This window comes from Balaenoptera ricei, chromosome 10, assembly GCF_028023285.1.
Source record: "Balaenoptera ricei isolate mBalRic1 chromosome 10, mBalRic1.hap2, whole genome shotgun sequence".
In the NCBI taxonomy this organism is placed as follows: Eukaryota; Metazoa; Chordata; class Mammalia; order Artiodactyla; family Balaenopteridae; genus Balaenoptera; species Balaenoptera ricei.
In genome coordinates, this window is record NC_082648.1 from 45,117,178 (window position 1) to 45,132,060 (window position 14,883).

Here is a 14,883-nt window from a genome sequence, read left to right on the forward strand (position 1 = left end):
TTGATTGTAATGAAGAAACTGTGGAAATATATATAAGAAACCAGTTATGTGGTTGTGTGGGCTATGTGGGTTGGGGGAGGCTGGGTAAAGGAGAACAAGAGTGGGAGGGAGACTTTTCACTTTATACCTCTTGGTCTTTTTTGGTTTTCAAAGCATGTGAACATATTACCTATTCAACAAAAATGAATACATACATGTAAAAATACTTTCCACCGTTGTCTTAAGGATAATGCAAAGCCATTGAAGAATCTTAAGCAGTAGGGTGATGTCACAGTTGGCTTTAGAAAACAAATTCTGAGGTTGGAGGATGAATTAGAAGAGGGTCCGAGTGGATGCTGACCGGACATTTAATGAGACACCACTTCATACCCACTAGCATGGCTATATTAATAAAGACAGACAGCAACAAGTGCTGGTGCAGATGTGGGGTAACTGGAACACTTATACGTTGCTGGTGGGGATATAAAATGGTGTGGCTATTTTGGAAAGTAGTCTGGCAGTTCCTCAAAAAAGTTAAACATACAGTTACCATATTACCTGGCAATTCCTCTCTTAAGTAAATACCCAACAGAATTGAAAACATATGGTGGTTGCACGCGTCTCCACGCACCCTCACAGTCAGTGGGTGAGCCGGGGCAGCAAGGCAGCCACCTTACAGCTCTGTGGAGGGCCTCGGGCCTCCCTACTGGAGCCGCTGGCAAGGGCCAGCCTTGCAGTGGTGTGTTCTAGGTCAATGGCTTCTAAGATTCCAGCTGGATTCACTGGACTAGGCAAATGGGGCATCCAATGGCAAAAAAATTTCATGAAACATGGCTATCCGCTTGTTATTTATGATGTGTTCCCTGATGCATGCAAAGAATTTCTTGATGCAGGTATACTGGTAGTGTCTTCCCCAGCAGATGTAGCCAAAAAAGCTGACGGAATTATTTCCATGTTGCCCACCAGTATCAATGCAATAGAAGCTTATTCTGGAGCAAATGGAGTTCCAAAAAAAGTGAAGAAAGGCTTACTATTAATAGACTCCAGTACTATTGATCCTACAGTTTCGAAAGAATTGGCCAAAGATGTTGAGAAAATGGGAGCAATTTTCATGGATGCCCCTGTTTCTGGTGGTGTGGGAGCTGCTCAGTCTGGGAACCTAATGTTTCTGGTGGGAGGAGTCACAGATGAATTTGCTGCTGCCCAAGAGTTGCTGGGGTACAAGGGCTCCAATGTGGTGCATTGTGGAGCCCTTGGGACTGGGCAGGCTGTGAGGATCGGCTACAACACGCTGTTGGTATGGTATGATTGGAACTGCTGATGCTATGAATCTGGGAATCAGGTTGGGGCTTGACCCAAAACCATTGGCTAAAATCCTATATGTGAGCTCAGGACAGCTTTGGTCAAGTGATAGTTATAATCCCATACCTGGCATGATTGATGGAGTTCCCTTGCCTAATAAGTATCAGGGTGGATTCAGAACAACACTCATGACTAAGGATCTGGGATTAGCACAAGCCTCTGCGGTTAGCACGAAGAGCCCAATCCTTCTCTGGGCAGTCAAGCCCATCAGATCTACAGGATGATGTATGTGAAGGGCTACTCAGAGGAAGCCTGCTCATCTGTGTTCCAGTTTCTATGAGAGGAGGAGACATTCTGAGTTTGCCCTTTGGCGGTGGACTCTGTTGGGAACCAGAGTCTATCTTGGAACCTCCTTATAGCTTGCTCCACAAGTAAATGGGTCTGTCTGCTTTTGATTGTCTTGGTCACAGTAAACCCTGGGATTTTTCACCCATTTTTAACTGCTTATTCTTTTTTTTTAATCTATTTAGCAAACATATAATATCTGAAAATTTTTTTTCTGTTTGCTACTGATGGTCCCTGCTAACTAGCTGACTGACCTTTTTCAAAAATTTGATCCCTGAGCATCTTTAACTAAATAGTTGCATATTTCAATCAGGATATTATTTACTCCAATTTACAAATAAAACCACATTTTTTTTTAACACGATAAAACATATTTTAGGGGAACGAAAAGAAACTGGTGTGAAGAAAGGACTTATAGAAAGGGGAAGTACAGTGAATTACTACCTGTGTCCCTCAGAAAGTTTGTCCTTTTAACCAAGTGGTGGTATTCTTGCATTACTGAGATTACTAATTTATTTTCTAGGAGCTGATAAAGCAAGAGAACGCCTTGCTGCATGTTATATAATTTGGACTCTGTTACATTTATCTTGGTGTGTCCCTCTTGTAACAACTCCCAATACTCAGCAAACTTGTTTTTTATATTTTTGTTTCCTTGTACATTCTTTTTTTAAAAAAATAATTTTATTTATTTATTTATTTTTGGCTGTGTTGATTTTTCATTGCTGCGCGGGCTTTCTCTAGTTGCGGTGAGTGGGAGCTACTCTTCATTGCGGCGCCCGGGCTTCTCATTGCTTTGGCTTCTCTTGTTGCGGAGCTCGGGCTCTAGGCGCACGGGCTTCAGTAGCTGTGGCTTGTGGGCTCAGTAGTTGTGGCTCGCGGGCTCTAGAGCACAGGCTCAGTAGTTGTGGTGCATGGGCTTAGTTGCTCTGCCGCATGTGGGATCTTCCCGGACCAGGGCTCGACACCGTGTCCCCTAGCATTGGCCGGTGGATTCTTAACCACTGCGCCACCAGGGAAGTCCTCCTTGTACATTCTTCCTACATGTTTTTTGACTTCAAAAGAATGACATCTTTAGAACTGTTTCAGAGCCAAGGATGATACGTGTTTTAGATAATTATTACATTATTCTAAATATAACCATATAATTTTGAATTCAAATACATTTCTATGCTGATAATAAAAAAAACATATGGTTATGCACAAACTTGTACATGAATGTTCATAGCAGTGATATATATAATAGGCAAAGCGCAAAAACAATTCAAATGTCCATCAGCTGATGAATGGATAAACTAAATGTGGTATATCCAAACAGTGGCATATTATTCAGTATTTCCTTCATAAAAAAGAATGAACTACTGATTCATACTACAACATGGATGAACCTTGAAATATTATGCAAAGTGAAAGAAGCCAGTCACGATAGGCCACATGTTATACAATTTTCCATTTGTATAAAATGTTTAAAATAGGAGCATTTATAAATTGATTAGTGGTTGCTAAGGGCTTGGGTGGAATGGGGGAGAGGTAGGGAGAGGAATGAGGATTCACTACTAATGGGGTGTGGAATTATTTTAAGGGGGACAAAAAATGTTCTAAAATTAAATAATGGCAATGGTTGCACAAGCTCAGAATATGCTAAAAACTATTGAACTGTACCCTTTAAATGGGTGAATTGTATGGTATATGAACTATATTTCAATAAAGCTGCTTTAAAAAAGAAATGGTTTTAAATATTTAAATTCTGAGAGGCATCATGCCCATATAGAAACATCAATAATTTCTTTCAAACTCAATGATCTTACAAGGAAGAAATAACTCAGATATAAATTGCGTTAAAAACAAAAACAAAAAAAGTGCCAGTCCCAATTCATCTCAAATATTTAGCACAAACCTGATATAAAAATATATCAATATGTACTATGGTTATGTAAAACATAATATTGTATGTCAACTGTATTTCAATAAAATATATATAACAAAAATATTTTAATTAAAAAATTAAAAATTGGGACTTCCCTGGTGGTCCAGTGGTTGACTCTGCACTCTCAGTTCAGAGGGCCTGGGTTCGTTCCCTGGTCAGGAAACTAGATCCCACATATCTCAACTAAGAGTCTACATGCTGCAACTAAGAGCTCACATGCCGCAACTAAAGATCCCACATGCTACAACGAAGATCCCGTGCGCTGCAACTAAGAGCCAGCACAGCCAAACAAATAAATAAATATCTAAAAAAATTAAAAATCTATCAAAAATTTTAGTTCAAGATGACAAACTCAGTATAAAATTTATCTTCATATTTTTTGTAGCTCACAAATTTGGGATGTAATGTTTTCATTACGGTTGAGTTCAAAGTATTTAATTTCCATCGTGTGTTATACTTTGACCCAGAGTTATTTGGAAGACTGTTTTTTTTAACTTCCAAATGTATGTTTGTGTTGCCGAATGCACACAAGCTCATGTGCCCGACGCACAGTGAGGCCAAACCAGAACATTGGAGTTTGGAGCAGAGGAAGGTTTATTGCAGGACCGAGCAAGGAGAACCAGTGGTTTGTGCTCAAAAAACCCGAATTTTTTAATGGTTTTCGGGGAGGAGTTTTTATAGGCAAAATTTGGAGCAAGGCCTGCAGGACATGTGACTTTCTTCTAATTGGTTGGTGGTGAGGTAACTGAGATGGTATTCCAGGAATCTTGCGCTCAGCTGGAATTTACCATCCTCCAACTGGGTGGGGGTCTTAGTTTTCACAGAATAACTCAAAAATACATTGTTATGTATATCCCTTTGTTACAGACGAGGGTTCCTTGGCCTCCCTAATCAATAGAAATTGATCAGAGGTCAGATGAGAAAGTCAGGCAAGGCTTTACTGGGGCCCCTGCTACAGCAGGGGGGAGCAAGAACGTACAACAAGTTCCCTCGCTGGCTCGCTCCCTGAGGGGTGGGTGGTGAGCCTTGTTCCTTATATGGGGTGAGGGTAGGGGTGTGTCCAGTGGTCGGGTCGGAGGAGTGGCTTAGGTGGTTTGCCCACCCCTTAAGTGGTGGTGTGTGCCGGGGGCATTCACAGTACCCTGCTTTTGCTGCAGGCTCTTCAAAAGTGGCAGTTGGGTTTTTGGTCTTTGTATCTTTTGTCCAGAATTTGCCCCAACTGTGCATGCACATAATTTTTAGTCCCGTACAGTCTCTTTGTATTTTGTTGCTCGAGGAGAGGTGTGTCCAGGTGCAAAAACTGCAGCACTGCAGCAAAGGGTCCCAGGTCCCAGCCTGTCTCACCTTCAGGAGAAACCAGGACCCTGCTTTATTGATGCGCTATTGATTTTTGACTGTTCATCCTTTGTTTCTGCATTCCCTCCCTTCCCTAATTAGCAACTGTTTGAATCTTCCCTTTGGAAATCAGGGAAGATCTAGGAGGCTAAACCCTTTTTCCTACAAACTAGAAAAGGGGACATGGAAAGGCTTTTGTACCCGTGAGGGCCCCACAGGGTCCTGCTCGGTTTCATTTGTATTTATATTTTACGTTGCCGTCAAAGAATACAGTATGTAATACACAATTCTCTGAAATTTGAATTATATTAGTTGAGACCAATTTTTAAAAATGTTTTATGTATGCTTAAGAAGGATAAGTATTTTTAAATTTTGGGTGTATGGTTCTATATATATTCATTAAATCAAGCTTGTTAATTGTGTTATTAAAAAAAATAGAGGCCATTGCTGCAATCCAGTTGAGAGATGATGGTAGGCTGGGAGCAGAGAAGATGGAGAGAAGTGTAGGGATTCCAGATTTATTTGGGAAACAAAACGGACCCTTCCTGAAGTTGGAAGGAGATGCGGGGGAAAGGTGAAGGAAAGAGAGAGCCATCAGGCTGAACTTCTTGGTTTCTGGTTTATGCAATTTGACAGATGGCAGAGCTATGCAATTGAGATAGAGAATCCTAGGAGAGATTAGAAATCTCTGTATTTTCCCCAAGAATGTTTCCTTATTTCCTATGGGGACTAAGAGGGAGGCGGCAGTATTGAGGCTTGGGGTGAGATTTAGCAGCTCTCCGCCCTTCCTTAAGCGCTCCATCCATATATATATATATATATATATGGATGTGTCTGTATACCGCTTATCACAGTATATTCACATTACAAGGTGTGGCACCCACTGGACTAAGGGCTCAGAGGTCAAGGGTTGAGTTTTCCCTAGGCACTCAAGGACTTCGCCCAGAAACGGGCCCCGCTCTCTCCTAGCCCATTTCTCCTAGCCCCGCCCCCAGGGATTTCCGGCCCGCCCGCTCCACTGTACCGCCGCGTCCTGAAGCGCCTGGCTCCTCCCCTACCGCTGCCTTCTAGCCTAGAGTGATTGACGACTATGTTCTCCAATCGTAACGCCGAATGACCACATAGTCCCAATCAGGCGGTAGCAGAGGCGGATGCTGAAGCTTAAGGTGGGAGGGTGACCAGGCAGTGAGAGTGGAGGCTGAAAGGAGGAGTCCGCGCAAGCAGTGGTGTAGAGGTGACGGGACGCCTGGATTACTCAGTTTCCTTCTTTTTCCATTCCTGGGTGAGGGGGTCCCTTCGCAGCTGGGAGCCAGGATCTCTATTTGCCTTTTTTTAATGTGGGAGGGGGTATGTCTAGCTATGTAAGCGTTTGAGGATCTTTCCTGAGCCGCCTACCTCCTTTCGCCTCAAGGCAGGTCCTTCTCTTAGCCTGGGGTGGGGGTCCTGTCCCCCGTCACTCTTCTCCGGGAGCAGTTAAGTTGTTTAAGATCCCTTCGCAGCTTATGGGTGGCTAAAGTCTTCCGAACTCGGTCTCGGAAAGGCAGATGAGTGATGGGGATAGCGAGATTCGCGGAGTCTGCCCCTCTCCGGAGAACTTAGAAACCTCCAGCCGCGGCCAGAGCTAGTGGAAGGTGGAGGGGCCCTGGGAGCTAGGTTCCTGTGGTTAGGGAACTAGGAATAGAATAGGTGTTGGGGGCGAAGGAACGGGTGGAAAGAAACATTTCTTCTGTGGAGGTCGTGGTAGTTCTCTGAGAGACTGTTGCGGAGCGGGAGGCGTTGGAGTTGAGCTTGGTCTCTAAAACCCCTACCCATTTCTGGGCCGTCAGCTTATTGCCTTCATTTGTTTCTTCCCAGGCTGGAGGAAATACCTGAACATGTGGAATCCCAGTGCCGGTAGGTGTTTGGGGGATCTCTTTTCTTGCTCCAACCTCTTTTCAGAAGGGCCACAACAGGAGGTTTCTGTGTCAGTTTCTCGTCCACCTCTCCCCTAACCCGCAAAAGCAAAGTCCTTAGTCCATAGCTGACCGATGCTCTCATCTTTCCCTAGAGTTCACTGTCTCCCTTTCTCCCCCGCCCTGCCAGGGACGTTACCTTTTCTCTCTCTTACGTAAGTTTGTCTCCCCTACCCTCCATTTTCTTTCCTCACCTTTCCGTTTGCCTTTAGCTATTGAGTGAGAAACGAAATCCTCTTCTTTTTGTTGTTTGTTGTCAGAGGTTCTGGGCAGTTCTAATCTTAATTGATTCTTTGCTTCTTCCACCAGGGCAGCCAGGGCCATATCCACACCCCCCTAACGTCGGGTACCCTGGAGGTTGCAATCCTGCCCATCCACCACCTGCCACCCCTACCTTTCCTCCAGGCCCCTTTCCCACTCCCCCAGGAGCACCCCAGGGGAATCCAGCCTTTCCCCCTGGTGGGCCCTGTCATCCTGTGCCACAACCAGGGTATCCAGGATGCCAACCCTCAGGTCCCTACCCCCCTCCATACCCACCACCTGCCCCTGGCATGTGTCCTGTGAATCCATTGGCTCCTGGCATGGTAGGACCAGGAATGGTGATTGACAAGAAGATGCAAAAGAAAATGAAAAAAGCTCATAAAAAGAAGCAGAAACACCACAAACATGGCAAGGTCAGTGCCCTCTGGATCCTGGCTAGTAAGGGGTGTCCCCTCAGGGGGACTAGAGAGGCAGTGGGTGGGCAAGGAAGGAGGATTCAAAGTCTGAGGACATGGGGGAGCGATTGTGTAAAGGATTCCCACTGGGAAGAATCTGATAATCTTCAAAAGAATTATTAGGCTAATTAGGCCTTCTATCTGGGAGGGGCTAGGCTGAGCCTTAGAATGGATATCAGAATCAAAAGCCTTTTTTTTTTTTTTTCTAATTTGCCTTTCTCTTCCCTGAACTCCACCCCTCCCCACCCTACGTTTGTTTTAGCAGGTTGGACACACCCACTGAGGTGGTCAAATGTCAAGTAATAGAGTCAGTCCTTTGACAAAGCAAAGTCTTATATAATAATTAACAGATAATAATCTGGCCCTAGTTCCTGGAGTTTCTTTCTCTCCTTCAGTATTCTCAGGGTGTTGTGTTAATTACATGGGCCTTATTGTCCTACTGTCTGGCAGGGAAACAGGACAAGAGCAGTCAGTGACTCTCAGCCTCAAATAAAACCCTGAGTTTCATGCTCAGCCCCAAGGCTAAGTATCCTGTATGCTCACTGCTGAAGGAAATCCTTGCTTTTGCTGATTAAGGGACAGTCTGGTTCAAGACTCCTGACCTTCTTAGAAAGCAAAGGGCACTTGGATGGAGATGTAGGGCACCAAAGAATGTCCCATGGAGTGATCAAAGTTCATCTGGGTCTGATGATATCTCCTTTCCCCTTTCCCCTTGCAGCATTCCAGAGGAGTGTTAATTAGCAAGGGTAAAAGTAGCTCTCAGGACAACTCTGGAAGGGTTGAACCAACCTCGATCTTGAGGAGGCCTTAATTTACATTTTTCTGCCTAGTATTTATTTGCCTTATGGCTTTGGGTGCTAATCCTAGTTCTGGATCTTTGGTAGAAGTTTGAGGAGAAGGAAAGGTGAGATTGAATGGAGAGACTCAAAAATGTTTTTTATGACAGTTGTTGATGGGACTATGCATGTAAAGAACCTTGACTAGGACTCTCCCAGCTTTCTCTCCCGCCTTCCTCACTTTCTCCCAATTGGGGCTTAGGAAAACGTAGAGACAGATGCACATACAGCAGCTGATTCTACTCACTTTTCTTAGACTCATAGCCACTAGGCATGTCCATGCAGCTAATCATTATTATAAGGTAGCAGCTGTTTCCCTGCACTATACTATGCTTGTGCCTATAATTTATTCCTTGCCTAGGCATTGGCTTAGGTAAAGAAAATTGGAAATTTGCTCCAAATGCAGTAAATTCTGTGCAGTGATTTAGATGGTTTCATCCATTCCTGTATGCTCACTGCTGAAGGAAATCCTTGCTTTTGCTGTTTAAGGGACAGTCTGGTTCAAGACTCCTGACCTTCTTAGAAAGCAAAGGGCACTTGGGTGGAGGTGTAGGGCACCAAAGAATGTCCCATGGAGTGATCAAAGTTCATTTGGATCTGATGATATCTCCTTTCCCCTTTCCCCTTGCAGCATTCCTCCTCCTCCTCCTCCTCTTCCAGCAGTGACTCTGACTGAATACAGGGCCTGGACCCTTCCCTCAAGTCTCTCCAGTTCTGCTCTCCCATCAAGCTTCAGATGCCATCTTGTACTGGGGGAAATTAGCCCTTGTGTCCCTCCCCCCGCCACCCCTGCAATCTAAGCCTCACTCTGCTGTTCAACCCTAACTGGCTAGGGAAAATGGGAAAAGAACTGCCATGGGCTAGCAAAGGCCGTCTTCCCACTGCTTGGATAGAACTTTTAGCTGGTGAATTTTGCAGGAGAACTAGTTTTTGAAGATGGTGAGATTTGAGCTAAATGCTGAAGACAAGTCTAAGATCTGTAAAATGTGATTTTTTTACTTTCTTTTGTAATACTCATGATTGGGGAGATGCTGTGGAAATTTAATTATGGAAAGGAAAAAACGACCTGTACCTTTCTTGTAATTGTGGCATGCTTGGATGATTTAGTGGCAAATAAACGTTTCCCAGCAGGCCTTTTATTGACTGCACTCGCTGCAAGGCTGCTGGGAAGTGGAGTCCATTTGGCTGATGAGCTCTGCCTGCCGTTTTGGAAACTGATCTCTACCCCTTAGCTCAGTATGCTATCTCAGGTCCTCCTCTCACTCTCCAGCTCTCAGTCCAAATAAAGCTGTTTCTCCTGGTCTCTGTTCACCTGTGCCATTACCGTGGGTGGGTCTAGCACATTCTACTACTTTCGCCTTCCACGGACCCTTTAAAGTGTATCAGTTTTTTGGTAAGGAACCAGAGCGTCATCAGGAAGACAGCATACTGTCCTTATATGTCTCTAGTGGGAGGATCCTTCAGAATTGGTTCAGGCTTAGTGGAATGAATCTTTACTGTCTTCCATTTGATGAATACATATAGATCTTTAGCATAAGTTTTCATATCTGCTACCAAGATTCTCAACCCTGGCTGCCCATCAGCTATCAGAGAGTGATTTAGGGCTTTGCCTGAAAGACTCTTGATAAGGATGGGGCCCAGCAAATCAGAATTTTTAAAGGATGGGGCCCTGCAAATCAGGATTTTTAAAACACTGTGGGTGATTCTGATGTACAGCTAGAACTGAGGGCCACTGGTTTACCAAATGCCATACATGGTATTACACATTGGGTTCTCAAAGATCTGTTGAGTAGAGGAAAAAGACATCTAAGAGAACTAATTAATACAGATGGTATAAAATGCCAGAGAGATATAAACGTAGAAATAACTGGGAAGTGAAGGAGGAGTCAAAGATGACTTCACAGGAAAAGTGACATTTTACCTCTAGGGCCGTGAGTGGAGAAACATGAGTACACAAAAAAATGAAAGAATAGATCTACCAAGTGGATGGCAGAGAAGGGCTGGGAAAGGCATGTGCTTAGGTACAGGGTCTAAAGCTCCATAGCATGTTTGGGAATCACAGGTATCCCAATGCAGCTAGATTAATTCCCTGGAAAAGGATTATTGAGGAAATATTGTGTTCCGGGTGTTGAGGTACAAAGATGAATAAGACAGTCCCTGCTCTTCATGGCCTGCAAGAGCTAAGGGAGCAGATAGATATGTGAATAGGTTATTATAATACAGTAAAAGGGACCACAACAGAGACAGGGATCAAGCAGTGGGGGAGCAAAGGAAGGAGTGACAGTGCCAGTGGGAAATGAGTGAGGTCCTGGCTGGGCCTCAGGATGCGTAGGAGGTTCCTAGTTGGTAAATGACATCAGCTAACACCAAGCATTTATCATGTGCCAGGCACTAAGTGCTGTACATTTATAACTTGTGTTAATCTTCCCAGCAACTCTATGAGGTAGGTACTCTGCTTCCATTTTGTGGAAGAAGAAAACTTCAGTCAGGATTCGAACTCAGGCAGTGTGGCTCCTGTGTCTATGCTTTTAACCCAGTGGATTTCAGGCAGAAGAAGCAGTTTTGCAGAGGCAAAAAGTTGTAAAAAGGCGTGGGATGAAAGTTCAGGAATTCCTGAGCCTGAGATACCATACAGGAGCCTGAAAGCAGGAAATGAGGCTCTAGATGGGTCTAGAGGAAGGAGTGGACTTGAGAGATGTTTCTGAGGTGGAACCAACAGGGCTTAGGGATTGAGTGTGGGGCTTGAACAGGGAAGCAGTGTTTTTAGTTGGCTGGATTGCATCTACCACTTGTCCCTGGGGTGAGTTATATGAAATCAATGCTTAAAATAAATATATTAGAGCTAGCTTCTAATTTTATTAGAAAATCCAAGACCAAGGCCTGTTTTCCAGTGTCCTGGATTTGGGGGCCGTTTTAATGTTTTTTTCCCAATCATACTCCATTTTCATTTACTCATCAGCCCTTCCTTTTCGAGGAGGAGAGGGAGATGTGGGGACAGGGGGATTGTGAGGTGAAAGAGAAACAGATGTTGACAAACAAACCACAAATAAGGAGAGATAATGAGAAGGGGTTCAAGGGGGAAAACACAAAGAGAAACAAAGAAATTAGGGAGAAAATTCACCGACCTCCTTCCCCAGTTTTAACCATGGACAGCCCATTTCCCCTTCCTGGCTTTTCTAAGTCACATGCACAGCACCTTGCTGTTTTGCTATTGTTGTTTCTCAAAAGTCTATTAACTTTTTTTTTTTTAATCTTTTTTTTTTTGGCTGCGTTGGGTTTTTGTTGCTGTGTGTGAGCTTTTTCTCTAGTTGCGGTGAGTGGGGGCTACTCTTCGTTGTGGTGCGTGGACTTCTCATTGCGGTGGGTTCTCTTGTTGCAGAGCATGGGCTCTAGGCGTGTGGGCTTCAGTAGTTGTGGCACGTGGGCTCAGTGGTTGTGGCTCACGAGCTCTAGAGCACAGGCTCAGTAGTTGTGGCGCACAGGCTTAGTTGCTCCGTGGCATGTGGGATCTTCCCGGACCAGGGCTCGAACCCGTGTCCCCTGCATTGGCAGGCGGATTCTTAACCACTGCACCACCAGGGAATCCCCAAAAGTCTATTAACTTTTTGAAAGCTAAAAGTAATACATGTACTTGGGGAAAAATTGTAACATTATAATAGGATGTTTGGTGAAAAGTAAGGTTCTCTTCTCATCGCAGATTTCCAGCTTCCTCCCCAAAGGCAACCATGACTACCAAATTCTTTTGTAAACTTCCAGAGCTATTCTGAACATAGTTAAGTATCCCCTCCCTTTCTATTTCTACCTTACATTGTTCCTATTGCCCCTACCCCGACTTTATATCAAATGGGAGCATAGTACAGGCCCTCTTTTGGACCTAACATTTTCCCATTTAATTATCTATTTTGGAGTTGATTCCATATCAGTGTGTGTGTGTGTGTGTGTGTGTGTGTGTGTGTGTGTGTGTGTATAACATTGTTTTAACAGCATTTCATTCAACCAATCTTTTATTGCTGGGATTTTAGAATGTTTTCAACCTTGCTATACTTAACTGCTGTGGGGAGCATTTTGGTAAATATATCTTTGCCAGAGGTTGAAAAATTGGATGCTTACAGCTATATCTGGCCATGGACTTTTTTTTTTTTTTTTTTTTTTTTTTTGAGGGACCACTCTGTGTTAATTATCAGACGTTTTCAATAAAGTTTCAGATTTCAAGCTGGAAACTCTAGCAATAGTGGGTCCACGTTTCTGAAGACAGAAGTTCTGGCCCCTGAGTAGTGGTCATTCCTTATAGATGGACCCTGTACTCTCCAGTCTTCTTATTGTCCTTTCAGCTTCCTGTTGCCTTTCTTTAGGCCAGTTACGTTACTTGCCTGACTCCCGAGAGCACTAGGTTGGTGCGCCCTGTTTTGTGCATCAGTATAAGGCTCTAAAGATGGTGGTTCTCACATGTTTTTATCTTATGCCCAATGTCCATGAGAGGATCTGGGATTCTGCCATTCTTTTCTTACTAGGAACTAAGTATAGTAAGATTTCCACACAATTAATTGAAAATGGGAAAGGATAGGAAACCCATTAGATCTATTAATAAAATACAAATTGACACTGTAGCTTTGGGGACTGTTAAGTCATGGGATGAGTCTTCAGTTTGCTGTCTTTTTGGAATCATTTCCCTGTATCAGGTTGTTTTGTAGCTGTAGGCAAGTTCACTCACTTGACTAGTTTGGTTCCCCTTCTGAGAAGAATTTATTGATTCATGGAATTATCAAGTGTTGCTATTGGATGCATCTCTTTCAAAGCTGGCTGCAACTGTTGGCCAGTCCCAACAGAAGCCATGTTATTGTTAGTAGAGTTATGTTGTGTTATTTTATCAACTTTTAATTTGATCTTTGTTTTGCCCCCATTATTAGAGATGATTTCACAGATAGCCACTCACTTTCACTCCAGCTCTTAGAGTCCCTGGGGTGTAAATGACCCAACTGCAAAATCTTGAGGTTAATCTGACCTTCAGCCCAGGCCTCACAGTAAGCCTGCTCCTTGGTTTGCTTTTTTCTGGGTGTCCTAACATTTTCCTACCTCATTTCCTCTCTGTCATTATTTGCTCTGTCCCTTGCCTTTGCCAAATGACAGACTTCTTTTTATTTCTATCTCACATTGTTCCTAATGCCCACCCATCATTTGGAGGGTCAGAGGAAAGACGTTGGAGACCCCAAGCCTTATTTTCCACTTCAGAAAGCTATCTCTTTTTGGATAACTCCACTGAATTGGGGTTGCCCAATAATACTTGACTAATATTAAGGCCAGAACTGACACCTGAAGAACCCAAACAAGGGTAAATAATAACCCTGTAGTAGCTGTCTCTTTCAATATCCTTCTTTTTATTTTGTTTCATTCCCTTCCAGGGCTCTTCTCTATTTTTTTTTTTTTAATTTTTATTTATTTATTTATGGCTGTGTTGGGTCTTCGTTTCTGTGCAAGGGCCTTCCCCAGCTGCGGCAAGCGGGAGCCACTCTTCATCGCGGTGCGCGGGCCTCTCACTATCGCGGCCTCTCTTGCTGCGGAGCGCAGGCTCCAGACGCGCAGGCTCAGCAACTGTGGCTCACGGGCCCAGTTGCTCCACGGCATGTGGGATCTTCCCAGACCAGGGCTCGAACCCGTGTCCCCTGCATTGGCAGGCAGATTCTCAACCACTGCGCCACCAGGGAAGCCCCTCTTCTCTATTTTTTAAACAAAAGTTTTAATGTGGAAATTTACAGATATATACAGGAGTAGAGAAAGCAGTTTAATGAACTCCTATTTCCCATAACCTAGCTTCAATAATTATCAACACTTTGCCAATCTTGTTCCATTCCACATCATATTTTTTCCAATTTTTATTATGAAAATTATTATTATTTTTTGGGGGCACACCACGGGGCTTACAGGTTCTTAGTTCCCCTACCAGGGATTGAACCCGGGCCACGGCAGTGAAAGTGCAGACCTAACCACTGGACCGCCAGGGAATTCCCTGAAAATTATTTTTTAAAAGTTTGAAGAACAGTACAATGATCACCCATAAACCTACCACCTACACTCAACAACGGTTAACATTTTACCAAATTTGCTTCATTTATATACCTATGTGAACCATTTGAAAGTCTGTTTCATACATCATGACCCTTCACCCTTAAATATTTCATCATGTACCTCTTAAAACAGCATTTCTCCTGCATAACCACAATTCCATTATCACACCTAAGAAAACTGACAACACCTCCTAATATTTGCTAATATTCAGTTCATGTTTGAATTTCCTCAGTTGTCTCCAAAATGTCTTATATAGCGGTTGTTCTTCTTAAAAAAAAACACAGGATCCAAACAAGATCCACACATTATATTTGATTATCATTCTTTCAAATTTCTCCTCTTTTCCCTCCCCTTCCTTTTCCTCCTCCTCTTTCTTTTCGAAGAGAACAGCCTAGTTGTCTTATAGAATGTCCTGGATTCTGGATTTGCTG

At 43.6% G+C, this 14,883-nt stretch overlaps 1 protein-coding gene and 1 pseudogene across 2 annotated transcripts; both read left to right on the forward strand.

The window, feature by feature from the left end:
* The first annotated feature begins 583 nt into the window (after positions 1-583).
* Positions 584-1,639, forward strand: LOC132373747 (3-hydroxyisobutyrate dehydrogenase, mitochondrial-like; annotated as a pseudogene).
* Positions 1,640-6,050: 4,411 nt separating this feature from the next.
* Positions 6,051-9,690, forward strand: PRR13 (proline rich 13). Of its 2 annotated transcripts, none has more exons than XM_059934628.1 (4): positions 6,051-6,119; positions 6,740-6,778; positions 7,147-7,511; positions 9,021-9,690. In XM_059934628.1, exons 2-4 carry the CDS (start codon positions 6,760-6,762, stop codon positions 9,063-9,065), a joined length of 429 nt encoding a protein of 142 aa, XP_059790611.1. In that variant the 5' UTR covers positions 6,051-6,119; positions 6,740-6,759; the 3' UTR covers positions 9,066-9,690. The 2 variants fall into 2 exon arrangements, with proteins under 2 accessions (XP_059790611.1, XP_059790612.1); XM_059934629.1 differs by having other exon boundaries at positions 6,063-6,167.
* The last annotated feature ends 5,193 nt before the right edge of the window (positions 9,691-14,883 follow it).